The sequence below is a fragment of the Pimephales promelas genome, chromosome 1, assembly GCF_988280905.1.
Source record: "Pimephales promelas chromosome 1, fPimPro1.hap1.1, whole genome shotgun sequence".
Classification (NCBI taxonomy): domain Eukaryota; kingdom Metazoa; phylum Chordata; class Actinopteri; order Cypriniformes; family Leuciscidae; genus Pimephales; species Pimephales promelas.
In genome coordinates this window covers 46,523,626-46,550,772 of record NC_142769.1, presented here as the reverse complement: position 1 = coordinate 46,550,772, position 27,147 = coordinate 46,523,626, and the positions used below count along the sequence as shown (strand labels likewise).

The 27,147-nt window shown below is 38.1% G+C and overlaps 6 protein-coding genes across 13 annotated transcripts in view; 3 read left to right on the top strand and 3 right to left on the bottom strand.

Annotated features, from left to right (window-relative positions):
• Nucleotides 1–3,962, top strand: part of znf638 (zinc finger protein 638) — a 32,882-nt gene extending 28,920 nt beyond the window's left edge. For all 5 annotated transcript variants that reach the window (XM_089130449.1, XM_089130452.1, XM_089130456.1 and 2 more), the window contains exons 19-25: nt 458–517; nt 599–1,459; nt 2,458–2,758; nt 2,846–3,118; nt 3,220–3,342; nt 3,495–3,616; nt 3,764–3,962. In XM_089130449.1, coding sequence (XP_088986575.1) covers nt 458–517; nt 599–1,459; nt 2,458–2,758; nt 2,846–3,118; nt 3,220–3,342; nt 3,495–3,616; nt 3,764–3,826 — 1,803 coding nt within the window. In that variant the 3' untranslated portion in view covers nt 3,827–3,962. The remainder of the gene's footprint in view (nt 1–457; nt 518–598; nt 1,460–2,457; nt 2,759–2,845; nt 3,119–3,219; nt 3,343–3,494; nt 3,617–3,763) is intronic.
• A 2,973-nt stretch (nt 3,963–6,935) lies between these two features.
• On the bottom strand, nt 6,936–9,623 carry LOC120469401 (putative E3 ubiquitin-protein ligase ariadne-2). The gene is made up of 4 exons (XM_039658366.2): nt 9,477–9,623; nt 8,311–8,411; nt 8,056–8,229; nt 6,936–7,576 (listed from the first exon to the last, which is right to left on the bottom strand). Exons 1-4 carry the CDS (start codon nt 9,556–9,558, stop codon nt 7,115–7,117), a joined length of 819 nt encoding a protein of 272 aa, XP_039514300.2. The 5' UTR covers nt 9,559–9,623; the 3' UTR covers nt 6,936–7,114.
• A 474-nt stretch (nt 9,624–10,097) lies between these two features.
• Nucleotides 10,098–11,058, top strand: LOC120469486 (uncharacterized). Its single transcript, XM_039658512.2, has 2 exons — nt 10,098–10,323; nt 10,702–11,058. The coding sequence occupies exons 1-2, from the start codon at nt 10,179–10,181 to the stop codon at nt 10,842–10,844; spliced, it is 288 nt and encodes a 95-aa protein (XP_039514446.1). The 5' UTR covers nt 10,098–10,178; the 3' UTR covers nt 10,845–11,058.
• Nucleotides 11,059–11,172: 114 nt separating this feature from the next.
• On the top strand, nt 11,173–16,987 carry LOC120469482 (uncharacterized). 2 transcript variants are annotated; one of them, XM_039658500.2, is made up of 12 exons: nt 11,173–11,428; nt 11,596–11,692; nt 11,924–12,031; nt 12,144–12,265; nt 12,558–12,628; nt 13,061–13,183; nt 13,298–13,393; nt 13,546–13,674; nt 13,762–13,896; nt 13,989–14,011; nt 14,102–14,136; nt 14,221–16,987. In XM_039658500.2, exons 2-12 carry the CDS (start codon nt 11,607–11,609, stop codon nt 16,710–16,712), a joined length of 3,420 nt encoding a protein of 1,139 aa, XP_039514434.2. In that variant the 5' UTR covers nt 11,173–11,428; nt 11,596–11,606; the 3' UTR covers nt 16,713–16,987. The 2 variants fall into 2 exon arrangements, with proteins under 2 accessions (XP_039514434.2, XP_088986593.1); XM_089130467.1 differs by lacking the exons at nt 11,173–11,428; nt 11,596–11,692; nt 11,924–12,031; nt 12,144–12,265; nt 12,558–12,628 and having other exon boundaries at nt 13,088–13,173.
• LOC120469483 (E3 ubiquitin-protein ligase TRIM39) lies at nt 16,965–21,291 on the bottom strand. 3 transcript variants are annotated; one of them, XM_089130495.1, is made up of 8 exons: nt 21,148–21,291; nt 20,861–20,930; nt 19,818–20,370; nt 19,049–19,144; nt 18,681–18,896; nt 18,450–18,591; nt 18,324–18,359; nt 16,965–17,805 (listed from the first exon to the last, which is right to left on the bottom strand). In XM_089130495.1, exons 3-8 carry the CDS (start codon nt 20,358–20,360, stop codon nt 17,258–17,260), a joined length of 1,581 nt encoding a protein of 526 aa, XP_088986621.1. In that variant the 5' UTR covers nt 20,361–20,370; nt 20,861–20,930; nt 21,148–21,291; the 3' UTR covers nt 16,965–17,257. The 3 variants fall into 3 exon arrangements, with proteins under 3 accessions (XP_088986621.1, XP_039514441.2, XP_039514440.2); XM_039658507.2 differs by lacking the exon at nt 20,861–20,930; XM_039658506.2 differs by lacking the exon at nt 20,861–20,930 and having other exon boundaries at nt 19,818–20,367.
• Nucleotides 21,292–21,885: 594 nt separating this feature from the next.
• Nucleotides 21,886–27,127, bottom strand: caspc (caspase c). Its single transcript, XM_039658511.2, has 11 exons — nt 26,901–27,127; nt 26,586–26,675; nt 26,434–26,504; nt 26,176–26,349; nt 24,954–25,133; nt 24,807–24,878; nt 24,451–24,627; nt 23,142–23,382; nt 22,916–23,017; nt 22,591–22,700; nt 21,886–22,367 (listed from the first exon to the last, which is right to left on the bottom strand). The coding sequence occupies exons 1-11, from the start codon at nt 26,974–26,976 to the stop codon at nt 22,272–22,274; spliced, it is 1,389 nt and encodes a 462-aa protein (XP_039514445.2). The 5' UTR covers nt 26,977–27,127; the 3' UTR covers nt 21,886–22,271.
• Nucleotides 27,128–27,147: the final 20 nt, after the last annotated feature.

The following is a 27,147-nucleotide window of genomic DNA, read 5'->3' as shown; positions in this document are numbered from 1 at the left end:
GTTTGCTTTGTAATAACGATTATAGAAGTGAATAGAGACCTACCCAGCTTTGCATGAACAGTGTTGCTCCCTGATATTGTTAGTCCCAGCCTCCGTCTCGATTAGTAGGAAATGCGGTGGTTCATTTTTTGACTGTGATCGGTAACGTTAACGTTATGCTTTTGCCTCTTTTTTGGATGCCTTGTTTCTTGCGTTTCACCTGTATGTCTTGAATATAGCCTTTGAACGCATATTGCAGCCACTTTTGCCTACTTCTATCGGACACTTTATTTGCTGCTTTATAAAAGTTTGATAACATTTCAGCAGGAAGAGCTGTTACAGCATAAGCCATGCAGAGCGCAGATGAAGATTGACGGATGTAGCAACAGTAACTAAGTGGGGCGGGGCTTAGCCAAAGGTGAATTGCTCTTAAATGTTAATGTTTTGGCTTGATTTGTTGATTTGGCTTTTTTCATAGAGTCATAGCAAAAACTCACAACCCTCAAGGAGTCACTCAAATTCAAGGACAACCGAAAAGGTAAGCATCAACATTGAACACGTTTGCGGTCTAATGACTGGAAAAATAGACGTTGCTGATTTAGGAATTTGTGCTTTCCAGGAAAACGACGAAGAACCTTTTCCATTTAACATTGATGAGTTTGTCACTGTTGACGAAGTAGGGGATGATGCAGAGGACACTGTGGCCTCAAACTCCGAGTCTTCAGAGAAGATTCAGGATCCCCATTCAATTGTCTCTCCTATTGCACAGTCAATTCAAGCTAATGCACCAGAATATACCGACAAGACTGTACCTTCTGAGACAGGGGAACCTGGAATTAATGAACGCATGGACACCAAGACTGAAGAAACCGCGGCAGTTGCGGAAGTGGTCACTTCTCAAAAGCCAGAAGAGGATGAGTCTCAGGAAAAGAGTGTTGATAAACTGCTGGGAACAGATGGGATGGAAACTGCCGTTAAGAGTGAGACAACCGAACTTCTTTGTACTGTAGCTGAAAGTGCTTCAGCCAAGATGGATGTCAAAGTTGAGACCCTTTCTCCCGTGAAAGAAAGCACTGAATTTGAGCCAAGCCAGTCAGTTTTCTCCTCTCCTTCACAGAAGGAAGGCTGCCCACCAACTTCTACAGAAACGTTAGTGAAATCAGAAGATGACCAAACCAAACAGCCTGAAACATCTGCCCCAGAAATGGACATTAAAGATGAGGCAACTGTGCTTCCATCCCATGATGCTTTGGTTACTCTTGATGAGGTCAGTGAGGGTGAGGAAGATTATCTTGATGAATCAAAAGAGGATCAGCATTCAAAGGCTGATGAAGTACCTGAGGGACTTTTAACAGTTGATGAGGTTGGAGAAGATGAAATGGGGGGTGAAGAATACCAGTTGGACAAAGAACTTCAAGGCCTGGTCACGTTGGATGAGATTGTTGATGAAGAGGAGGAATTTGATTCATTCAACCCTGAGGTCAGTTCTTTTTTAGTTGCCACCATTTGAATTGTTTTCAACCCCATCATTAAGGCTACTAGGGGTGTAACGGTACACAAAAATCACGGTTCGGTACATACCTCGGTTTTAAAGTCACGGTTCGGTACGTTTTCGATACAGCAAAAAGAAAGAAATGCCAGAGAAATGTCCTATTTGTTTAAAGAAAAAATATTTTTAAATAAATGTGAGTTTTCCTAGACCTTGAAACTTTCAGGTTTATAAATGGGGGTCATCTTTGAAGGATGAACAAATAATGTTTTGGTCATCACATTAAAAATAACATTTAAATATATTTATTTATATAATATTTGAATTTTGAAGTGCTGGAAAAAGATGTGTGAAGTACTTGAAAGCATTTCACCATTCCAGCCAAACTGGTTCCAGTTAGTGTTACTATATTAAATCCATGGTGAATGTTGCTGGTCTGTGGACGTAAAGTATTACTAGTTCATTCACGGCACAATGTTTCTCCTGGTTTCCATGACAGCGCTGTCTGATCTAATAGAGATCTACGGTTAATAACGGAGAAATGTGAATGCATCTCACTAGATCTCGCAGCGATGTTATTACCTCAGTGGCGAATTCAAATGTGTTCTTTACCGGATCTCTTAGCGCTGTGAAGTAACAGTGTTGCTTGATCGAGATCGGCTCGCGCTGCACAGATGTTGCTGGTCCGAACTGATAAACGATCCGTGAAGCAGATAATCCGTGAAGCACATAATGAGTAGCGCAGTTTCGTTCTGCTTTCATTACATTTGCCATTTGATGTTGCGCAACGATGTGTTGGCCGCGTCAGCGCGAATTTTGCCGGCAGGAAAAATGATCCAAGCAATCGTTCGGTTTGTATGCGTACCGAACCGGAAGCCTCGAACCGAAACGGTTCAATACGAATACATGTACCGTTACACCCCTAAAGGCTACCATGGTTTGGTTTAGTTCTTTCCTGTATGATTACATGGCCTTTTTTGTCCTTTCAGACTCTTGTAACCTTGGATGAGGCCAAAGGTGATGATGAGGAGATTGAGGAATTGGAGCAAAGTGAAGCCAAGTCAACCAGTCCCAGAAGCTCAACACTAATCATACCAGAGGAGCCTGTGAAATCACCAAGCCACGAAGAGGATTCATGTGACCTGGAAGAGCTCCGCAAGATGAATTTTGTAACTGTGGATGAAGTTGGGGAGGAGGAAGACGAACAACCACCTAGTGAAGAGATCAAAGAGGAGAAACGAGTTAAAAAGAGAGCTACAAAGGCCAAAAAGAGAGGTCGTCAGACCCCAGGTGAGTAAAAGATCGAAAGGATTTTTAAGAAGTCTAAACAGCCTGTGGGTTTTGTAATCACTGTTGACCCCTTTTTGCTCTTTGTAGTGAGGCGATCCACAAGGGGTAAAAGAGGGGCGACAAAGAGTGCTGAAGAAGCAGAGGAGCCCGAGATGAGTACGGAGTGTGAACCAGCGGCAGCTGCTCTAGAATCCATCAATCTTAATGTTAACTCAGAACCGCAAAAGGCTGAAACGGTTCCAGATTCATTGAATCTGGAGCTCTCTTCAGGGTCAGAGGAGGACAGGCCTAGAGCTAAAGATGATGACAAATCTGCTATGTCAGAAAGCGATATCTCTTATAAAAAATCCACTATCAAAGGTAATCAATCTCATAGACAACTATTGTACATCATATATTAAAATATTTTAGCTGGGTGTACCGTATTCTCACGTACACCTTTCCTTTATTTTAATTTGCAGAAGAGTCCAAGCAACGTCGGGAGACTGAGTCGATACAGGAACCCGAGGTTAAAAAGGCCAGATCTCAATCCCCTGTGATTGAAGACTTCACCTTGCCCCCGTTTACCCCAGACAACCCCATTGGTAAGAAATTCACTTCAAATGACACTAACATCAGCTCTGAATTTGGCTTTCTATTACCAAAAAGGCTTTGTTTGATAATGCTGTGAACAATGACTGCCTTATCATTATCACCTCCAAGCTGATTTTTTTGTTTTGTAATCTTTGTATCATAGGGGTTGACTTTGTGGTGCCCAAGACAGGTTTCTTCTGCAGACTCTGCTCTTTGTTTTATGGCAGTGAGGAAACTGCTAAGAAAAGTCACTGTAGTAGCCTAAGGCATTATCAGAACATGGAGGTACAAGTTACTATTTAATTTCTGAATGTTAATTCCACCTCATTTACTTACTGGTATTAAATATTATTCTAAATACTGTTAAAGTCACTTCTGAACGCTTATATTTTTGTATAGTTGCCTTTTATCATCTTTCTCTCCCTCCTCCAGAAATACTACAAGAAGCTCAAGTCTCAGCAAACAACGTCCAGTCAAAGTTCTGCATCTGAATAGCCCCTATTAAGCCTTTTTTTTCATCAAAGTTAACAGATGGGTCCAATTATTTTGTTGTAAAATTTTATTAATTTTTCTTGTTTAGAGTGAAATACATTGCCTCAAGCTAAATAAACACAATCAGTATAAAAGTCAATATGTGCTTCATTAGTTTGAAATGTCTATAACATTGTGATGTCTGCATTATAATGACAAATATACGATTTTCAGAATGATTACTGGAATACCTGATGATGTCTTAAAGGTCTCAAGACCTGTTTCAGTAATATTAAAAGAGACGGGTACAAAGGTCTTCTCTCGTTCCCTGTGATTTAAGACTTCACCTTGTCCCCGTTTAGCTTAGATTACCCCACTGGTAAAAGAGCTCGCATCAGTGTGAGATGTACCATAATCAGCAACATTACCATGCAACCTAGAAGGTACCGTTTTTATCGGTTTATGTTTTGCACACTTAATTGTTGCATTTAGTTGTATTGCATCTGAACTTTTGGTGGCACTACATCTGTGCTGAAAAACCAGTTCATATTTTCATAGGGCTTTAAAGGGATAGTTCACTTTGAATTTAATTTTTGATATGTTTTAGCTTACCTCAACGGCATCCAAGATGTAGGTGTCTTTGTTTCCACAGTATTTTCAATTTTGACATTTTTTCGGGCAAACCGGTGTTGTCTGTCAGTCATATGCAGTCTTTGGGGGTCCACCTCAAAGAGCATGAACAGAGAAGTCCAAATTAAACATGATTTAATGACTCGTAAATGTAAGTACACACTGATGGCCTAAGACACGAAACAAGTGGTTTGTGTGAGAAAACGAACAGTATTTATATCGTTTTTACCTCTTGTTAACAGCCGTCCAACCGTCTCCAGACGTTGCGCCAGAAGTGATCTCTCTCGCGCGTCTACGTCCCGCATTGTTTACACGGAGATTCCGGAAATTTTAACTTTCACTAAACATATTTAAATATACGGGAAATCGCAATGGAAGACGATTTCGATATATCTAAATATGTTTAGTGAAAGGTAAAACTTCCAAAACCTCCGTGTAAACAATGCGGGACGTAGACGCGCGAAAGATCACTTCCGGCGTAACGTCTGGATCTCGTCCACGCTGCTGGCCAATGGAAGTCGACGTCTGCACCTGGCGACCATCTTGTCACTTGTCACATGTGCTATTTGAATAACCATAACTTGCTGTGGTTATGACACAGCATAACCAGTGGTGTAGTGGTGCCTGGAGAAGTGGGTATACTCTTAATTTATGCCCCCAATATTTTTTTTATGCGACCCAGCAAAGGATGAACGCCCTGTGTTATAAACAGTGACATGTAAGACTACTAGTCTTGCATTAGTATTCAATATGCAAGAATATAGAATAGAGTATAATGAATACAATAGAACACATAGAATCAGTAGTATTCTTGCACATCAGGGCCGCACATATAGTTTTCTAAATACCCAGGTGCCAGGTCCCATACATTTTATTGTTAGGGGGGTTCGGGGGCATGCCCCCCCGAGAAAATTTAGATTTTCCTGATCTCGAAATGAGCATTTTAAGGTGTTTTGATGGCCAAAAAAATGACAACAATAGCTTTAAAAGCATGAAGTTGCCTATTTGATCAGATTCTTAAACATGAGAATCAGTTCCAGTTTCAGCGACTTTTCTTTCCTAAATTAATCAATGTTTTTTGGACTAATCTGTTAATTTAATTAATGGTTCAATTGCTCACTCAAAAAGACAGTCACTTGTCGCCACCCTCTGGCTAAATGATGCAATTGGCGCAAACGCAGACAAGTCAAACACATTCGAAAAAATGTTATACAAATATATTTATACAATAATAATGGCAATATATTTAATGGGGTGCTTGTGTTGTTAAATTGAGCTTGTAATTTCCACTGCCTTTAATCAAACAGATTATTTCTGTCGGTCATTTAAAACGTCTATTGAAAAACAGACGTAAATTTGAGCTACTTGCATCTTATCTCGCACTGTCGTTAACTGAAGTGAAGCGTCGCGTTGGGATTCGCGCTCAGCTCGCGCTTCTATGAACAAAAATCCTGCATTCTTTGATTGGTCTCACGAGCATTTTGATATTGACGAGCAGGTGAGTGCTGAAGCAGATCAGATGAGAAGGTCAGTTATCGTCGCGATGGGAGAATCATTACAGCAACAAATTAGAGTTAATATTACGGGTACAACTCTAACGGGGTGTTTTTTTTATTCACGAAATTGGATTAGCAACTAAATGATGCGCATCAGAGGGGATTTAGAAGTGGGTATACGCAATGCCGACTGAAAAGGAAGTGGGTATACGCCGTATACCTGCGTATACCCTGCACTACACCACTGAGCATAACCATAAAGAGTTATGACAGTTATGAGTTATGACACAGCATACTTATGATAAGTGTATAAATACATAATCATCCAGAATAATTATAGATACGTTATAACGTTTGTAAGAAACCAAACCGTTTGTAAATCTGTCAAGATTTGAACGAGATAAGAGTATTTGTGTTCGTGCTGAGCACTCATCTTACATCAGCTTACCTTAAGTAAACTCCATTCAACATTTGCCATAGAATTAAATTGTTTACCTACCTGTCTAACATTTGACATTAACACTGTGTTAATATTAGTTTAAGAAAATTCACGTCTCGTGGCACATTTGTCAGAGACTCAAATGTCAGCAAAGAGTTTTGCTTTCAGTATAGCAGAAACCAAAACCAGTATAACTCCATTCCACTCAGTTTCTTTGACCGAAGGATTTGGCAATTAAGTGAAATTTAATTTGAACTAGTAAATGTTGATAGTAGTAAATGTCTGTCATACAGTTTGTGTAGCAACAATTTTCACTCAGAATCTACAAGTAAAATACACAAAGAAATGGCAAAGAAATTGAAAGTACAATACTGAAATAGTATTTTCTTGTAAAATGTTCTCTGATAATCTTTGTTTCATTTTAAACTTTCAAAAAAACAATTGTTCTGCTTTTCTTTTTAGTACTGATTAAATATCCCATGGAACAATATTCATCAGCTAACTGACTTTTTATCATATAGTAGTGCAGTTATGCCACAACAAATTGTGACAATTATGAACACAATCCATTTTATTCCATTCCATTTTATTTAGAGAACACGAGCAAGGGACAGTAATCTACACAAAAAGCCTTCACCTTACATTTGATTACTATTTGATTTTTGCATAGAATCACAGCTTATTTATTACACACGGGGAATGGAACATTTTAATATAGCCTTTAACGTGTCATTTTAATTGGCTTCTTCAATTGTTTTCGCTTCTATTCCAGGTAGGAATGGAAGTCTGCCGTGGAGCGACCCCAGCTGAACAACCAATGAAATAACTGCTTGTTTGCAAACACGTTTGAGTGACTTTCAGGCAGACGAAGCAGAATTCAACCCTGCAGCGATTACATATGATATTCTTGCACCCTGTCGTGTCGTGCTCCACAAGATTGCCACAAGTGGGGCACGCCCGCATGGAGGGACAACTCACATTATTAACTTCAGGTAGTGTAATATCACGACATTTTGTCAGCTTTTCGATGTCGGGATTGGTGCAGCCAGGGTTGTCACAGCGGTCAGATCGAGGGCCTGGACCTTTCCACTCACTCATACACTGCCAGCAGAACTGATATGTCCGACCCATCTCAGCCGTGCAGATTGTGCAAATGGCACAGAGGTTGGTAATGTCTGCTCTCTCAACAAATGTTTGACAGCCAGGACACTGTAGGTAAATGGATAAAGTTAAAGATCAAGGAATGGGCAAAGAAGCATGTATATATTCTAAGTAACATTTTAAAGGGGAGATTTTGTGTTTAAGTGCAATAATCGGGTCACCGGTGCATCTAGCAACCCAGAAAACGTTTGACGGGGTCGAAATTTGACACAACACCGTAATTTCCGAAGCTTGTGGCCCTGTTCTGAACAGGACGGGCAGCAGCAGCTCATTTGCATTTAAAGGGGCAAAAATATAAAAACACCAAAAAGTGGCACATTTGACAAGCTAATAAAAGATCTAGGGAGTATTTTGAACCGAAATTTCACAGACACATTCTGGGGACACAGATTTTCATTACATATTGTGAAAAGGGGCATAATGTGTCACCTTTAATCAAAAATAATAATTGCATCCTTACATATGTGAATATTCAAGGATGCAATTATTTTTGAAAACATGCATCTCAGTGTGCACCAGTAGCTCACTGTTTTGTGTTCGCAGTACTCAGCTGCAGCCAGGACAGCCATGCTCTCTTCAAAATGGCTCTGTTCCTCTTGTGTCAGCACAGCCAACCTCCGCACCTCCACATAGGGCCATTCTGCATTGCATCTTTGCACTGTACCATCTTTAAGTGCAGGGCACAAAAACTTGTGCTGACCCTGAGAATGAAAAGCAGAAATAATTATAGATTACTGTAAGTATGTGTCTGTTAACAAGTACTGATTCTTCATTGTGAATACCTGGTCAAGTAGACTTCGACACCACTGAGTCAGGGACTGTGGAGTGACAGCATGGCCACATGACATCTCAGCACGACGAGTCTCAGGGTCATCATCCCCGGCTGAATATACAAGTTAATTGAAGATTTGTGTTAAGGTTTTTGAATATTTTTATGTTTAACTTAATGGATGCATATGCAGTTGCCATAGTAACTGCCTAATATCAGAAGGAAATTCAGTACTATTGACAATACAAGCTTGTGTATGCGAAAAACTTTGGCCATTGCTTGTGCAGGCTGTGTGCTTGGCTTAATTTCAAGAGTGAATCAACTGATTCATCATTCAATTTTTTATTATTATTTTTATTTATGAGCCAAAATACATATAATTAAATAATTAAAAAATAATTAAACACGATATAATAGCCTAGGCTATTATATCCGTCACATCATGACCTCATGGTTGCGTGTTTATTTATTGTTTTAAATATTTAATTATATGTACTACTACTACTACTACTGTTGGACGAGTTTCACATAGAATACTCTTTGTATTTTAAAAGCAGCATATTGCTGTGTATTCAGTAAGTATCGCATCAAGATTATGTTGCAGTAAGAGAAGCAGCTGTTAGTAATTATTAATAGTTTTATGGATTAAAATGGTCCAGTAGGCCTGGCCTAAAAATAAAAAAAATAAAAACTCTGAAAAGCAAGCCTTGTGCAACATGAAGAATAATATTCTGACTCCGAGTAATTTACAGTTGGTTTGATACATTGAGGCCAAATAGTGTTGTAGTAGTTTAATGGATTTACAGTAGCCCTTTTGCATCAAAGTTTCAAAATTATTATAAAACATGTGAAATGCTAATTCTATTGTAATTGTGCATAAAAGGGATATTTTTCTGAACATTTTACTTTTAGTTTGACATTACAATGTCATAGTTAGATTCATTTATAGGCCGTATTAATAATTTATTTCTTGAAATTAGCCTTGTGCTATATTTGGGTTTGTTTGGGCTCAAAAAAGGAAATTACCAGAGAGTTAGAATTGGGTATGAAAGCGAATGTCGAATCTATTTTTACAGCCGTTGGGATTGAGACAAGCACACTTGTTTTCAGTTTCTCTGCCTCCTTAGAAATAAAAACGAATATAAATTTTTATAAACAGTAGTAGGCCTAAATACATACTTATATCATCCTTGCGAGTTACAAACTTCAGCGTTGTGTCTTTGGGATCGTAGCGTTTCTCTTCGTGCTGTTGTTCCGTCATTTTTAGTCCAACAGTTCAAATCGGTTTAGAAATGAAACCAAAGACTAATGTTGACAGTGTTTTATTCTTTTTCCAGTTTGTCACGTGGCTTCTCGACTGCCTATGGGCTGAGATAAGATAGCCCATAGTCTACCTGTAAAGTAGGCATGTCTGTGTTTTTTGTTTTGTTTTCTTTTGTTTTTTTATTTTTGTGTTGTTTTTTTGTTTGTTTATTATTATTATTATTATTTATTTATTTTTGCAAAGAGGATAGCTAATCGATGGCCTATTTTTTAATAGGCCTATATTACACAGAACAAATGAATAGCCTAAATCTGAACGACAAAATTAACTTCCTTAGTCACCTAATAACTAAAATGGATCAGCCTTGTCATTGATAGGCCTATTTAGAATACGGTTTGCTACTAGCATGATAATAATAAAATTATGGTGTTATTATATTTCGTTTAGCCTATTTGAAACGCCGATTATTATTGCGCATTACCTATTTATGACAGTAGGCGTAAGGCTATATTTTTTTTTCTGTCAGGGCGTCAACACCTTATAAAAACAGAAAGTGAAACTTCCACATTGTATACGGAGTTTTGCAGTAGCCTAATTGCTTTAGGTGTTCATCTAAAATGGGAAAGATTTACCAGATCATTGTGGTTGGAATAAAGGGGGAGAAAAAAACCGTTGATGTTGCGACGTCAGAGGAAGATTTCAACAAAATGACGATTTTAGCGTTCAAAAAGAAACTTTTAGAAAAATTGCCCGGTCAAGCAGGTAATATTGAATATTAGCTAATATAAATCATAGGCTGTGTATTCAACTCTAGTAAAATTAAATATGCTATATGCCTTTCTTAAAAAGTTTGTGAAAGTAGCCTAGGCTAGGCCGTTTTCTGGTCACATGGCTAACCAGTGGTAATTTGATTTCCACGTCGGCAACGTTAGGCCTAACTTAGTAGCTAATAATTATTAAGCTATCCATTCATGTTGAGAAAAGAGAATAAACGAATTATTCTTTATTTAACTATTTAAAATCTAGATTTTATAGATGTATAAAATACGTATTATTCAGATTGGTATGTTTAACTTTAGACAGCTCATGATGGATTAAATAAATTAAATGTACCATTATGTAAATGTTTCTTTATCTCAGGGGATGATCCATCTAACCTGAGACTGCTGTACACAGATAAACAACTAGAGGACAACGATACGTTTCTGGACCACCAAATTAAGGATCGCTCCACCCTCTTCATGGTCCTGCGTTTACCTGGAGGTTTCATGAGAAGAATTTGAGTCTCTGCCGGAATCATCAACTTAGGCAGACTCACAGAGACTTTTGTTGATCATCACTATTATTATGTGTGTGGAATCTGTATATGCTATTGTAAATTAATTGGATTTGTCTGTCACATATCGGGATAATGGGAGAACATTATGCTAGGCTATTTGAAACAGTCTCAGGTATTTTATCAATGAAGAAAAGTCTCTGACTGATTTGTGATTACTACTTTTTATGTTTTTTATTATTATTCTTGAAGTGGTCAAATTGATAAACCACATTTACTTTCTTCATAAATGATATAGGCCTAGCCTAGTTGTAATAAAATGTGAATGCCACAAACAAAATGATAAGATTTGAATAGGCTAATTATGTCTGAATTTATGCTAAGTCTACTTGATAGTTTCTGCCGTCAGCAACAAAATCGAAAGTAAAACTATAATTTATCAGTTACCTGGCGAATTTGGACGCGGATGTTAATATTTTTTGTAATCGGGAATATTACAAAAAATATTTTTTGTTAGCTACGGGAGTGTAGCTAACACTGTGCTTTGTCCTCTAAATTCCCTCCTTGTTCAAGAAGAAGAGTTTCAATAAGGTAAATTCTGATTACAGTTTCATTATATGTGGGATAATTTCAGTTCAGTTTATTTGTGATGAATAGCCTTGTTATGAGTTACGTTAAATCATTCACAGATTGACCAACAGACAAGGTGCAAACCCGGTTTGATTTTTTTACAGTCTATGGTTTGATTACGTTTACAGTCTCCTAGCCTATGTGCCAGATTAAAATGTCCACAAACAGCATGAAGAAGCCCGCCACGCATTTAGCACAGAAGCGTTCACATGGATCTCATGACAGGTGGGTCGACTTCGAAAAACCTCAGTCACAACATAGGCGATAAAAATCAACATGTAAAGTAGCCTATCGAAACTTCAAGCCTAAACTTTTCGTTCATTTGCGTGGTGCGCTTGTTAGCTACTGTAGGCTAAATAGATGTGAAAACACATTTATGACGTTCTGTTGTCTTATTTGAAGACACTGAATACATAGAACCCATGAAATATTTACGTGTATTACTTTTGCATTCAGGAACGAAGTCCAATACAATGGCCTGATAAATCAAGGCGCCACTTGCTACTTAAATGCAGTATTGCAGTCTCTGTTCATGACCCCAGAGTTCAGAGAGGCAGTGGGGCGGTAAAATAATGAATTTGATTATTGCATCTACATAGAATTACCGGAATTTAGGATAGGCTATTAATTTATTTTATTCTATTGCTTTTTTCTTTATTTTTTAATATCAATTTAGTCAAGCTCCTGGAGATTGTGGTGAGGAAAATCTCTTGCTACAACTTCAGAAGCTGTTTACAAAGCTGTCAGAAAATGCAGCCACAACTGATGGAATAACCAGGAGTCTTGGAATTAGAAATGGTAGGTTCCTTTAACTTACAGTTCAATATACTATATATATATATATATATATATATATATATACTGTGTAGGCTATATGTAAGGCTGTATATAATATGTACCTGTATAAAGTACATATACATAGCCTTACACTATATACACACACATAAATATATATATATATTTCAGCTTACAGATGAAGTATAAATCTGAAAAATTTGTGACCCATGTGACCCATGTTTGTGGTCCAGGGTCACATATTTACATAAAGTCTAGAACATTGTTTTCATAATTCCTCTTTTATACCTTGAAGTTTATGAGCAACAAGATGCAGTGGAGTATTATAGGAAGATTTTAAAAGCAGTGGGGACACAAGCCTCTAAGGTATGTCACATATAAACATAAGTCTGTTTCGGTGAGAGGGAAACAATTGGCTTTATGCCCAGCTGCACTACTTCCTGAACTTCAGCCAGCTCCTTGTTTCCTGTCAGCCATTATTGGACAAATTGATTAATTCAGGTGTGCTTGACCTCAGTAGTCATGGCAACAATAATCAGACACACCTGAATTAATCAAGTTTGCCCAATAATGGCAGACAGGAAACAAGGAGCTGGCTGAAGTTCAGGAAGTAGTGCAGCTGGACATGAAGCCAATTGACTGTAAATAAGTCTCTTTATTATTATTATTATTTTATTTGTTTCAAGGATAGCCCCTTGAGATGAACCATCTCATTTTCGAGGGGGTCCCAGTCATTGATCATTAACGGTGATGCAATTAAGAATCAGCCTATATGAAAGCACAGTGCATTTGTTCCAGGTCTTTGAAGGGAAAATTAACAACATAACAAAATGTGGCCAATGTGGCAATGACACCACAGAAACCAGCACGTTCATCTCAATACTGCTGTCTATTGATGCTGGAAATGATAAGTATGATATGGTATGAAGACTATCATATGCAAAGTTAATGTTAGCCAAATTTTGTTGTTGTTTTTGTTCTTGGGAGACAGTAGCTTCCCTCTAAAACTGCATGTTTTATTTTTTGACCCTATAGGGGAAAAGCCTAAAGACCTTCTTTGAACATTCAAAACTAGAAGAGGATGACTGGATGTATTGTGAAATATGTGACCAGAAAACAGAAACAGAAACTGTGAGTAAATGAAAATGTGAGATTTTTCCACATCACTCAAGATGATCAACCCATGATTACTGAATCAATTATAGTGAAACATTTTTGAGTTTCCAACTTGTGCTTATATGCCTTTTTCATTCTTCTTGGCAATTTTCTTATTCTTTCTGCAGTGGAGTAAAATAGATGAATATCCTACTGTTCTCACTCTGCATCTGAAGAGGTTTGACTTTGATTACATACAGATGAGATACAAGAAGAATGAATGTCGCCTGGATGTACCTCTAAGTCTACCCAAAGAGGTTTCATCATTCCATCATACCAAAAACAAAATGCTATTTAAAAGCAGTATAAAATTGTCTGAACATTGTTAACATCTTTCTCTGCAGGATAGTTGGCCTAAATATGATCTGTATGCCGTTATAAATCATATGGGTGGATACAGTAGTGGACACTACAATACAATCATCAGATCTTTTGAAAATGGGACATGGTACTGTTTTGATGACTACAATGTAACACGGGTACATTTGTTTGTTTGATTAGCATTATTTCATTAACAAATTGATATGACTCAAGACTGTTCATTTTATTCTTTAATATTGTTATCTTACAGACTTCAGAAGCATCACTGGAAAAGTAAGTGTTGTTCTCTCACATGTGAAGAATGTAAAAAAAAGGTATTTTCTAAGCATTTCTAAACAAAAAAGCATTTCCTTTTTTTGACAGTTCAAGCCTACCATACATGCTGATGTACAGAAAATGTAAGTTGAAGTGACATACTCTTACTCCAACTTTAAAGGGAAAAGAAATATTTAAAATATTTGTTTATTTATTGTTCAAAACAGCAACGTTGAACCCAGACAGCATCAAAACGGCAGTGATGAACCCTGGCAGCATTGAAACGGCAGTGTTGAACCCTGGCAGCATTGAAACGGCGGCGTTGAACCATGACAGCATCAAAATGGCAGCATTGATCTCAGAGAGCATCCAAATGGCAGTGTTGAACCCAGACAGCATCGAAACTGCAGCGTTGAACCATGACAGCATCAAAACAGCAGCACTGATCCCAGAGAGCATCGAAACGGCAGCGTTGAACCCTGGCAGCATCGAAACGGCAGCGTTGAACTCTGGCAGCATCGAAACGGCAGCGTTGGACCCTAGCAGGATCGAAATGACAGCATTGAACCCTGGCAGCATCAAAACGGCAGCATTAAAACCTGGCAGCATCGAAACGTCAGTGTTGAACGCAGACAGCATCGAAACGGCAGCGTTGAACCATGACAGCATCAAAGCAGCATTGATCCCAGAGAGCATCGAAACGGCAGTGTTGAACGCAGACAGCATCAAAACGGCAGCGTTGAACCATGACAGCATCAAAGCAGCATTGATCCCAGAGAGCATCGAAACGGCAGCGTTGAACCCAGACAGCATCAAAACGGTAGCGTTGAACCCTGGCAGCATCGAAACGGCAGCGTTAAACCCAGACAGCATCAAAACGGCAGCATTAAAACCTGGCAGCATCGAAACGGCAGTGTTGAACGCAGACAGCATCGAAACAGCAGTGTTGAACGCAGACAGCATCGAAACGGCAGCATTGAACCCAGACAGCATCGAAACAGCAGCGTTGAACCCTGACGGCATCAAAACGGTAGCGTTGAACCCTGGCAGCATCGAAACGGTAGCGTTGAACCCAGACAGCATCGAAACGGCAGCATTGAACCATGACAGCATCAAAGCAGCATTGATCCCAGAGAGCATCGAAACGGCAGCGTTGAACCCAGACAGCATCAAAACGGTAGCGTTGAACCCTGGCAGCATCGAAACGGCAGCGTTGAACCCAGACAGCATCAAAACGGTAGCGTTGAACCCTGGCAGCATCGAAACAGCAGCGTTGAACCCTAGCAGCATCGAAACGGCAGCGTTGAACCCAGACAGCATCAAAACAGCAGCATTGATCCAAGAGAGCATCGAAACTGCAGCGTTGAACCCAGACAGCATCAAAACGGCAGCGTTGAACCCTGGCAGCATCGAAACGGCAGCGTTGAGCCCAGACAGCATCAAAACAGCAGCATTGATCCCAGAGAGCATCGAAACTGCAGCGTTGAACCCAGGCAGCATCGAAACAGCAGCGTTGGTTCCAGAGAGCATCGAAACTGCAGCGTTGATCCCAAACAGCATCGAAACGGCAGCGTTGAACCATGACAGCATCAAAACGGCAGTGTTGAACCCAGACAGCATCAAAACGGCAGCATTGAACCATGACAGCATCAAAACGGCAGTGTTGAACCCAGACAGCATCAAAACGGCAGCGTTGAACCCAGACAGCATCAAAACAGCAGCGTTGAACCCAGACAGCATCGAAACAGCAGCGTTGAACCCAGACAGCATCGAAACGGCAGCGTTGAACCCTGATGGCATCAAAACAGCAGCATTGATCCCAGAGAGCATCGAAACTGCAGCGTTGAACCCAGACAGCATCGAAACGGCATCGTTGAACCCTGACGGCATCAAAACAGCAGCATTGATCCCAGAGAGCATCGAAACGGCAGCGTTGAACCCAGACAGCATCGAAACAGCAGCGTTGAACCCTGACGGCATCAAAACAGCAGCATTGATCCCAGAGAGCATCGAAACTGCAGCGTTGAACCCAGACAGCATCAAAACGGCAGCGTTGAACCCTGACAGCATCAAAACGGCAGTATCGAACCAAGACAGCAACGAAACGGCAGCGTTGAACCCAGACAGCATCGAAACGGTAGCTGGGAAAAGTACAGTTGGCAACATCATCCTTGGTGGAAACCACTTTCCTAGCAAAAGTGGACCGGAGACTGTGACGAAAGAGTCCATGGTAAAGACCGTAGAAAATGTCACTGTAGTGGACACTCCTAATCTCTTTTCCCTCGACAAATCGAGTTGGAACGAAGAAATGAAGAAGTGTGTTAAGTTATCTGACCCTGGCCCCAATGTAACTCTCTGGGTAACACCAGTATCTAAATTCAGTGAGCAACAACAAGGTTTTTTCCACACCTTCAAAAAAAGACTAGATCCAAGAACCACAAAACGTATGATGATTATCTTCAAACATGGCAGAGAGCTTAAAAACCTTGGGCAACGCATTGACAGGTTTATTTCGTACTGCAAAAAGCTCTTTAAAGTGGTTCGTTGTTGTCAGAACAGGTACCATGTTGACATCACTGATGGTCACAAGTACACCTCAGAACTGCTTGAAAAACTCAGCGAGATGGTGACATCAAAGGAAGCAACTGCAATTACACAAAGGCAATTGAAGTGTTTAAGAAGAAGAAGAAGTCTTAAGAAGAAGACCAAAAAAAGGTGAATAATGAGAAAACTAATGCTTGAAATGTGGTGAAACATTGAATGTTCAGAATGTTTCAGATCTGATTTTTAACTACTATTTTTGGTGATTTTGTTACTTACATATTGATAAATGATTACAATTTTTCATGGTGTTTCTTGTACATTGAATATGAATTCTGATATAAAAATGAATATATCACAATTTATAACATTATAAAGCACATGTTGAAAATGTTAAGTTGGATTAGAAAAAAGCAAACGAAGCAAAATAAAAAATAAAACATTTTATTTGTATCCATTCCTCATTTGTGAGTCACTTTGGATAAAAGCATTGGAAAAAATGCATTAAATATGTAGTGAGAATCAGAATATATGTTCAAAATAAAATGAACATTAGAAATACATTTTAATTAATTGATTATTTTGATTAATGATCATTCATGGTTGCATTTAGAGTAGAAATAAAGAATGGTCATACTTGTATTGAACATCATTTAGGACTGAAGGTGTTATATACAAAAAGACTTATAATAATAAAGTTGAATATTTCCTTTAAAAGTTGATTTATTCAATTGAGTCAACAGGTGTAATGATCAGAGGAGGTGAGTTCTGCCCTTTTTCGTATTCTCCAGGACTGAAATATGGATAGAGCTTTTCAGGCAAAGACTGTCCTGTGAAAGAATATATATGATACCTGGCTTCAACATCATAAAAAGAGACCAGACCCTCTTGAAAATCCACAAAAACTCCCACTTTCATTGGCTTCTCTTTCAAGGTGAGAGGGACAGCGGACCGATCGTTCGCTGCATACTCATCCCTGTTCCTCAGCCATACAGTCCAATATCCATGTTCAGGGTTGAGCCCAATTTCCCCTTTTCTATCTATGGATTCTTTTGCCACTCCTAAATCCCACTCCGTCTTCCCGCTCACTTGAACTTCAAAATAAAATTTCTGTGAGGAGAACCCTTTCGTTCCTAAGACACACGAGCAATGGTCAAACCTTTTTGGGGTGTCGGGAATCTTCTGTGACTTGCCTGTATTCCAGACCTCTTTCCCACTGTCAGACAACATGAGTTCGGGATGAGCTGTGTCAGGGTCAAGCGTCACATCCACTAATAAGATAAGGGTTAATATACATTTTTGCCCAAGTCAGTATAATTCACGTTCATTCACATAAAACTTTATATGGTGTTATATCACACATCACATCAGTATTATCTTTCCTATGCGATAGTCAATTTTACATTTGGTTTACTAAGACTTATTTTAGGAGTTTCATTTAGGGATTTAGGTTTCATTTGTTTTTTTATTTCAATTGTATTAATCAGCTCATAAACAAACTATCACTAAAAAAAGCCATAAAACAGAGTTTTATGCAATTATTTCAAGTGTTAGTTCACCCAAAAATTTTAAAGGGGCGATGAACTGAGAAATCAAATTTTCCTTGAGTTTTTGACATCTAAGAGATCATCATATTATAAGAATTTCCTGTAAGTTTCAGAGCTGAAAACAGTATTTTTTTTAACAGCAAAAGATGGTTCGTGTTGATGCTAGCTGTTAGTAAATCTGACCTTTAGAGTTTATTTTTGCTGTAATAAAATGTAACTTTTAGTAATCAGATTTTCCATACCTGCATAACGTTGTATACTCCGCAGCTCTCTGCCAACTACAGTGGGAAGTACGAAATATGCATTTCTGTCAGATTAAAGAGTGTATGATGGTGTAAATATGTTTGGTTACATTGGTAAATATTTACCAGTTTCTCTCATTTTCTCATCCAGGACGCTCTGAAGCCGTGATATTGTCGTCCTCAGAATACGGCCATGTTCATGTGCGCTGATGGTAATGTTGCTTGAGCACTTGGTATTTATGGTGTTGTGCAGGAGGAGGTTAATAATCTAGAATAGGTAGAGGGAAAAAACGCCCTTGAGTCGAGTGTACATGTGGCTTCATTTCTTACCATGGTGGTTTGATGAGAAAGACTGACTTGTGTGAAATCCATAGGATTTGAGAGCTGCTCCAGTTCAGTTTGTCTTCTCTTTAGCTCCTTGATCTCTTCTTCTAGCTCTCTGATTAGCCCCTCGCCTCGTCTTTCCGTTTCTTTATGCTTTTCCTCCGTGAGCTCAAGTAGCTCCGCATTGTTTTTCTCAAAGATATCCTTGAAAAACTTGATGTTCTCTTCGATCTCCCTCTCTTTGGCTAGCTGTTTTGAATTTTAGGAATTGAAAAATCATCACATTTTTCAATCATCATACATTTTTAAAGCACCAAATAAAACTAAACGATCTTGAGGACACTCAAACAATTTAGAAGGGAGTACAGAAATAAAATCTGCTTGAGGGCAATGCCACTTACTTTGTTAAACCTTGTTGAATGTTGAATTTCCTTAATTTTCTGCAACTTGTCCTTAATTTTCTGCTGCACCGCTATCTTTTTATTCATCAGCAATTTCTGTGAAAATAAAGTAATGTAGGTTGTAGTAGCCCTTTCATCAGTTGGTAATGTTTCTAATGTTGGAAATGATTCTGTATATTTTAGAGCCAGACCGATATATCGGCCAATATCGGTATCGGCAGTTATAATGGCCGATTACTGAATATTTAAAAAAGAAAATAAAAACGGACGAAACACGCTTCAATCATCTCTCCTTGGCCAGTTATATTGAAAATGTATGTTTTACAACTTGCAATATGATGTTATCTATTGCTAAATCATATACTAGCTAACCACAAAGCAGGCTAATGCCAATATCAACAGTGGAAGACCGCTAACGTTAACATTAATGAGCTTGGAAACCACAATGAACTTTTTCTGCCTAAATAAAGTAATGATTACTGTATTTATAGCTAGCATATCTCTAGTTACAGTCCCTGCATTGTAAAATGCAAGTTATACTTGCGAGGAGTGAACATTTAGACATAGAGAAAAACTATCAAAGTATCTTGTGCAGAAAAGTTAGCTTATCTTTTACACGTGTGTGAAATCCAACAATATTAAATTAAAAAAAAATATCGGCCGATACATCGGAATATCGGATTTTAAAACCCAAAAATATTTGTATCGGTATCGGCCTTCAAAATCCTTTATCGGTCGGGCTCTAGTATATTTTCAGAGTTTGCATTACCAAACTCTCCTCCTCCAAAGAGACGGTATTATGATTCTTGTGGTCACTCTCGGTGCAGAATTGACAGACTGCTGTCTGATCATCTCTACAGTAATGTTCCAGAGGTCTATCATGATTCTTGCAAATGTATTCATCGAGATTCTTCACGGGGTTAATTAGTTTGTGTTTCATCAGTTTTCCTGCAGTTTCATGGGGCTCCAAGTGAGTCTTGCAGAAAGAAGTACCACAGTGTAAGCATGACTTAACAGCAATCCGCCTTTTCTTCTTTGGACAGCTATCGCAGGACACTTCAGGCTTCTTCTGGACTCTTTTTCTTTTGATGTCCTCTGCGATGTCTCTAATCGTTCTGTTTATGTTAAAATCTTGTTTCGAGTCCAATGCCGTCCCACACAGTGGACACATTGAGCTTGTACTTCGGTCTCTGTGGCTTGTGATGCAGGCCATACAGAAGTTGTGTCCACAGGAAGTAGTTACAGGGTCAGTGAACACATCCAGACAAATTGAACATGTGAATCGTTCAGACAAACTGCTGGGGGAAGCCATGACTTTACTGCTAAGATCATACACAAACACAGATATACACAGTGAATTAGTTTAGCAGACAACTAGAAACTTTAAAAACAGATTTCACAAAGATTCAGTTAGAAATTTTTGTAAGCTCAAGAATTTCAATGTACACTTCTAAAATTACTTAAAGAATGGAACAATGTGACAGTAAAAACCTGTTAATTGGTAAAATGTCCTTACCATAGATATATTAAATAATAAAAAAGTATTTTTCTTCTATTTTAATATCTCAAACAGGTTAGTATATTAGTATTACACGATTTTATGACATTTTATAGGAACTGTAAAACATATATTTGATCAATTTTTTATGGTAAATCCTTTTCCCCCCATAAATGTAACAAAATGTAATGTGTCTTGTACTTAGTTACAGGATCTCATTGGTCAGCGTTTAAGATCGTTTTGCATCGTTAAATTAATTATTTATTAATTGTAATTCATAGTGTTTAAATTGAAATCATCATAAAGTCATCTACCTGTAGTGATAGCGAGTCTTTGGGTGTTTGGGTGTGCCTTAGCCAATCCTGATTTTCAGGTTTGTATAGCCTATGGTTACATTGGTAAATATTATGTAGCCTAACATATTGTGACACAGATACTATAAATACATATAAAGTTCAACATTCATCAAGATGTCTTTGTGTAAATCGTTCGAAAGCCCATTAATACAATGTCTTCACAATTCGAAGCAATGGAAATATTTATACCTCCATGTAACTTTTTCTGTGACAAGTCATATCAAATACATCTCTGTTTTACTTACACTTCAATGATTGATTCAGTTGCTTAATCGTCGGAAAGTAATTCAATGAAATATATCGAGGTTCGGCGGTTAATATCGTTGCTGGTCGTTGGTTGAATCCGAATCACATTCAATATGTAGACACTTCGATTCCCGACTTGAACTAATCCTTATGGCTGCAGCGAATGAAATGGCAGTAATTTGCATATATTTGCATTTGAGGCGTCTAACTTTACCGTCCAAAATATTGAAAGACGTAATCATGTTTTTTGACCTGTTTAATTATTGGATTGAAAGTTATAAAGTTACTTATTCAACTTTGGCCAATTTACAACACGAGGATATATGCCATCTCAAATCTAACCAACGCACGTAAGAGATTTTCAAAACAAACATTTTCTTGATTATACTTTAGTACACACAAGTAGGCCTATATTATAAGGAAAATTAATTATGATGATGATGATAACACTGAGAAGTCATGTTCATTTAAAAATCAGCTCGTTTGGACAGTTTATTTAAACCAACACTGTTAAAATGAATCAATGAATGGTTCAATTAATCACTTATTTTATTCAGAGAAACGTAAAAGCTTTTGCTGTGTACAAATTATTTCACATCTCCTACTGTGTAATAAGTTTGCCTATGCAGTATTTCTTCATAAACACTGTAGCTGTATTCAGTCATTCCATAACATATTGCTGTTTTACTAAAGACTATAAAACCAGCTAATTTTTGTGAGTTGAGACAAAGCCTTAATTCAAGTGCATCTGATGCTTTATTTGAGAGATACTGGGGTCATTTAAAATGAACAATGAAATAAAATTTGGTACAGTACAGTTTGTGCACAATACAGTACTTTTCCTGATGGACATATTTTAAATTTAATACATAATATTTCAAACATCAGCTTTCTCCTTTTTCAAGAAAATTGAAGAAAGAATGATAGAAGAATGAATTTATAGTTTTTCTGTGGGAGTGGGGGTGCTTTAATGCTAGAGCAGCGAGCTAAATCTGTTTATCATATTCATGAATTAAATTAACATGCAAACTGATTTAAATGTGATTAATTCCATGTTTTCTCCAAATATGACAAAGATGCGCACATCATGTTTCTAAAATAAAAAGAAAAGCAGTGCTGTGTTTTACAACCCTGGGAAGAGGTAGATTTTTTTAGATAATGTTGTTCTTTCTTTGCATGGCATCTGATGTGGATGTTTCTCCTTAAACTTCTTGATGACCTGTTTCAAAAATAAAAATAAAACAATTATTAAAATACAACTAACCACACATTATAACCTAAAATGTTTTTTCTAGGCCTGTTTGTATTCGACTGGATAAAGAAATACGAACTGACACACAAAATTATAAAAGGAAGTGAACATCAACAACTATTGAAAAACCACAGATCACCATTAATGTCTACAGATTCGATGTTTGTCTTGATAAAGAACGTGACTTTGCCTTTCTAAAGAGCTCCTCGATGTGGTCCTGGCAGGCGTGCTCATTAAATATTTCCACAATGTCTTTGAAGAAGTGTGAGCCTGTCTTTTCGTTTCTATAGGACACCGTGTCTGTATAAAAAGATACAAATTATGACATTTATTGTGTGACTGATCCTCACTGTTTGCAAAACAAATAACACATAATTTGAACACATCTTTAAAGTCCCCCTGAAGTAAATAATTGTATCCCATAAAACTCATCTTAGTAGACAGAGAAGTAGACATTGACATAAACAACATTAAAAGCTTAATTTTCACAACAAGGGATCTTTAATATTATTTACCTGGAGTACAGGACCTCAGGCAGCAGAAGTCTTTTTCACGGTGCTCTTTTCCTCTCCTGTCTCTAGGCCCACCATCCGTGACATCTACACTGCCTTCTTTATCTATAACGTAAGGGAAACATTTGTCAAAACATGTGTCTATATCATTGCTCAGAACTGGATGGGTCTCTGACCAATCAAATCTTTTGAAATTTTGATCTTTATTTTGTAATGTTTTGTAACTCACCACCCCTACACGCCTGGATGAGAATAATTTTTGGCTTGTCCCTCAATCCAGCACAGTTTGGAGTGTTCAAGCTATTAAAAACGTCATCTATTTGGAAGATGTCCTCTTCATCATCACTGCTGGAATAAAAAACTCCACAGATTCCACTGGCATCTCCATGTGACATCAACACCACAAAGCAGCTGTCCGACTGGACATGTTCCTCGCGCTGGGCAAAGTCTCGCATGGCAGCGAGCATGCCCTGAACAACAGACCATCAATATTATTAAAGGGGTAGTTCATCCAAAAATGAAAATTCTGTCAGTATTTACTCACCCTCATGTTGTTTCAACCCCGTAAGACCTTCGTTCATCTTCGGAACACAAATTAAGATATTTAAGATATTAAGATCGCTCCTGCATACAGTCCATAGGCTTCTTGAGGGAATGACACTTGCTGGCATCGAAAAGTCATCAAAGACATCGTTAAAATAGTCCAAGTGACTACAGGGGCTCAATCTTAAGTTTATCAAACGACGAGAACACTTTTTGTGCGCAAAAACAAACAAAAATAACGACTTTATTTCAACTATTCACTTCCTTCTCTATGGGCCTGTAGTCAGCTAACGTAGTGTGATTGCGGAGAGCTATGTCACACGAAGGCTCACTATTGGCCAACGCTGGTCATGTGTGTGATGCGTGTGACGTACAATAACAGAAGCTTACGCTATTAAACTAGTAACCTGACTCGCGCAGAGGGAGAAATAAACGAATAGTTGAAATAAAGTCGTTATTTTTGTTGTTTTTGCGCACAAAAAGTGTTCTCGTCGTTTGATAAACTTAAGATTGAGCCCCTGTAGTCACTTGGACTATTTTAACGATGTCTTTGATGACTTTTCGATGCCAGCAAGAGTCATTCCCTCAAGAAGCCTATGGACTAGTATGCAGGAGCGATCTTAATATCTTAAATATCTTAATTTGTGTTCCGAAGATGAACGAAGGGGGCAGAATTTTCATTTTTGGGTGAACTAACCCTTTAAAGGGATAGTTCATCCAAAAATAAAAAAATTCTGTCAGTAATTACTCACCCTCATGTCATTCCAAATCTGTAAGACTTTCATTCATATTCGAAACACAAATTAACACCTTTTAGATGAAACCACAAAAACCTCATTGGTTCTTGTGACATGAGGGTGAGTAATTAATGACAGAATTAACATTTTTGGGTGAACTACACCTTTAACATTCTTTAAAAATGCCACATATTTTGGTTCTTGGCTCAAGTAGAGTTAACTAGTGTTTCTATTTTGCTTAAATACACTTGTACGCACCAGTGCAGTGAGGTCTCTGAGAGTCACCACAGTGTAACCCAGACCCTCCAGCAGCCTCTCCATTCTCCGTTCATCCTTGTCTGCCCCGGTCCTGTGCTTTATGTGTTCAAACTCGACATTGTTGATGAGCAAAGCCAGACGTTTTCTGTCAGGGGATTTGTCTTTCATTGGATAAATCTTGACAAAGAAGAGGAAGAAGAATTCACAAACATGTTTTCTTTATTTGCACATAATATACTGCACAAGTATAAAAAAATAAAAAAATATAGAGTATATTCCCACATCCTCAAGACTATTACCACAATACTGTGTGTGTTCAATTACATACATATATTTAGTATTATTCGAGCACTTACATCTTCTCCCTCTTTTCTAAGCAATTCCTTTTTCATCTCGGGTTTGCATGGCTTAAGAGGATCTGAAGTTCTCTGTTCAAAAGCAACAAAATGTTAATATTAGATCAAATAAAATCATTTCTGTGGTCAAATTCTGATTTTATTTACCGCTCTCTGACCACAGCCATTATTGTCACACCGCACAGCATTATTGGCCGGCCCCTTCCACTCCCTCCGGCAGTTCCAGCAGAAGTAGTAAGTCCGTTTCATGTTGGCCGTGCAGATAGTGCAGTTTACACACAGGTTACTTCGATCTCGTCTTTCCACATAAGACCGACATCCTGGACACTGCAGTAATGATAAACAGATGCATTTAAACTGTTGCCAAGTCAGGGTTTTCAATCTTTTATATACTGCAGACTCACAAGTATATGAGTCCGCAGTATATAAATATATATGTATATGAGTCCCCCCCCCCCCCCATTAATGAATTTATTACTTTTATTTAGTTCCTTAGTTTAATCTTTTTATTATTATTTATTATATCGTATTTTTTTACACAGATTTTCTCTGAAATTTTCCACAAACCCCCTAACACTTCCTTGCGGACCCTATTGTGAAAACCCCTGGTGTAAAGGCCTGTTCACACCAAGAATGCTAACTATACTTACTATACGCCTTATTCACGGCAGCGCCATCTTTGATTTTTAATGAGAATGAAAGCGAGGCTGTGAGGGATAGTCATGCATCTCTTCAATGGGCTGTACTGTTATTTAATGTGTTTTCAGATTGTTCTGCTCATGAAACACTGAAAAAATATCTTTCCAAAAAATTTCAGTTGACAAAAAACTCCCGAGAATGTAAACTGTGGAAAATTGTAAGTTATCTAGCAGCTTTATTCAGCTTTTTACAGCGGATGCCATTGGAAACACGGTAAGTCTATCCCTCACAGCCTCACTGTCATACCTATCATGGCGCTGCTCTGAATAAGGTGTATACCATACTACTATAGCTACTACACTAACCTTGTTTTAAGATAAATGCCTTTAATTCGCAATGTATTGGATAAGTACTTCATTACCCACAAACCTGAACAATCCCACAGTAATGCATCTGATGTAGGAAGGTGGAGTGGAAGTCGTGTATGTATTTTTTGGTAAACTATCCCTTTAAGAAGCCATAACATGAAATCCACTGGGAGGAGTCGGATCCAGATCCAACTCCTCCCACCTTACATATACCTAAACCTACCTAACTCCGCCCCCGATCCCTAAACCCAACCCTAATCCCACCCATCTCCACCCCTTGACTCCTCCCTGTGGATCTCATGTGCTGCATTGAGGTGCTACTGCATATGCATGCAAACAGCAGACAAATGAAATAATCTTACAGTTTTAAAGTCAAACAGCCTTCTAGCAACAAGTGCAGCGAGGTTCTCCTCTAAGAATTCCCGTTGTTTGTCTGTCAGTGGTATCCGCTGACAGATTTCCTGATAAGAGAGTTTTGCACCACAGGTTTTCCTCTGAACGTCATTAAAGCCAGGGCAGAAAAAATCGGTATTTTTCTAAAAGACAATAAACAGTTGAACATAAAATGGTAGCATGGGTGTAAATAAATAAACAATTTAAACATTGCCATAGGTACTAACCTGTTTAAGATAATACTTGAACCAAGCCACAACATAGTCTGTTGGCATTTGATGACCACATGGCAATGCGACTGATAACAAAATAATTTAGTTAAAAAGTTATGCATAAGTTATACATGAAAGTATACATAAAGTAAATGTTGAAATCATACCTTTCTGTCGGAAGGCTGATGTGGACAACTTATCAGAGTCCACTCTTTTAGCTAATGGATGTAGTTCGGAAAAATGTTGTTTCTGTATATCTGGATTTCAAAAACAATAAACATATTTTTCTGTTTTGTTGTTTCCCCTTAAACGTCCTTTTAAAATAAATGCTGCATGCTGGTCCGTTTCACTTTCAGTTTTTCTGTCATGATATTTTTTTTACTTTATATTATTTCATTTAATCAAATGATCTTATCTTTCGTTTTATTTAATTGTTATCATTATAAAATGGAAAAAAAATTTAAAAAGTCAGATTAGCCTACTCAAGTTTTTGATGACAAGTGATATCACGGCGTCCTCTTCCAAATCTTCCTCCCAGTTATCCACATCTTCCGTCATTTTTACCGTTTAAGATGTAGTTATATATGTTTCCTCTATTAAACAAATGTTCCTATGTTTCCTGTGTACAGGAGCGAAAAAGATCTCCCCTGTAGTTCATCAGCTAGATCAGTTCCTCTTTTAGTCTGCCTAGAATGCATTTAGGTGTGCGGTTTTGATTCAAAGAGGGAG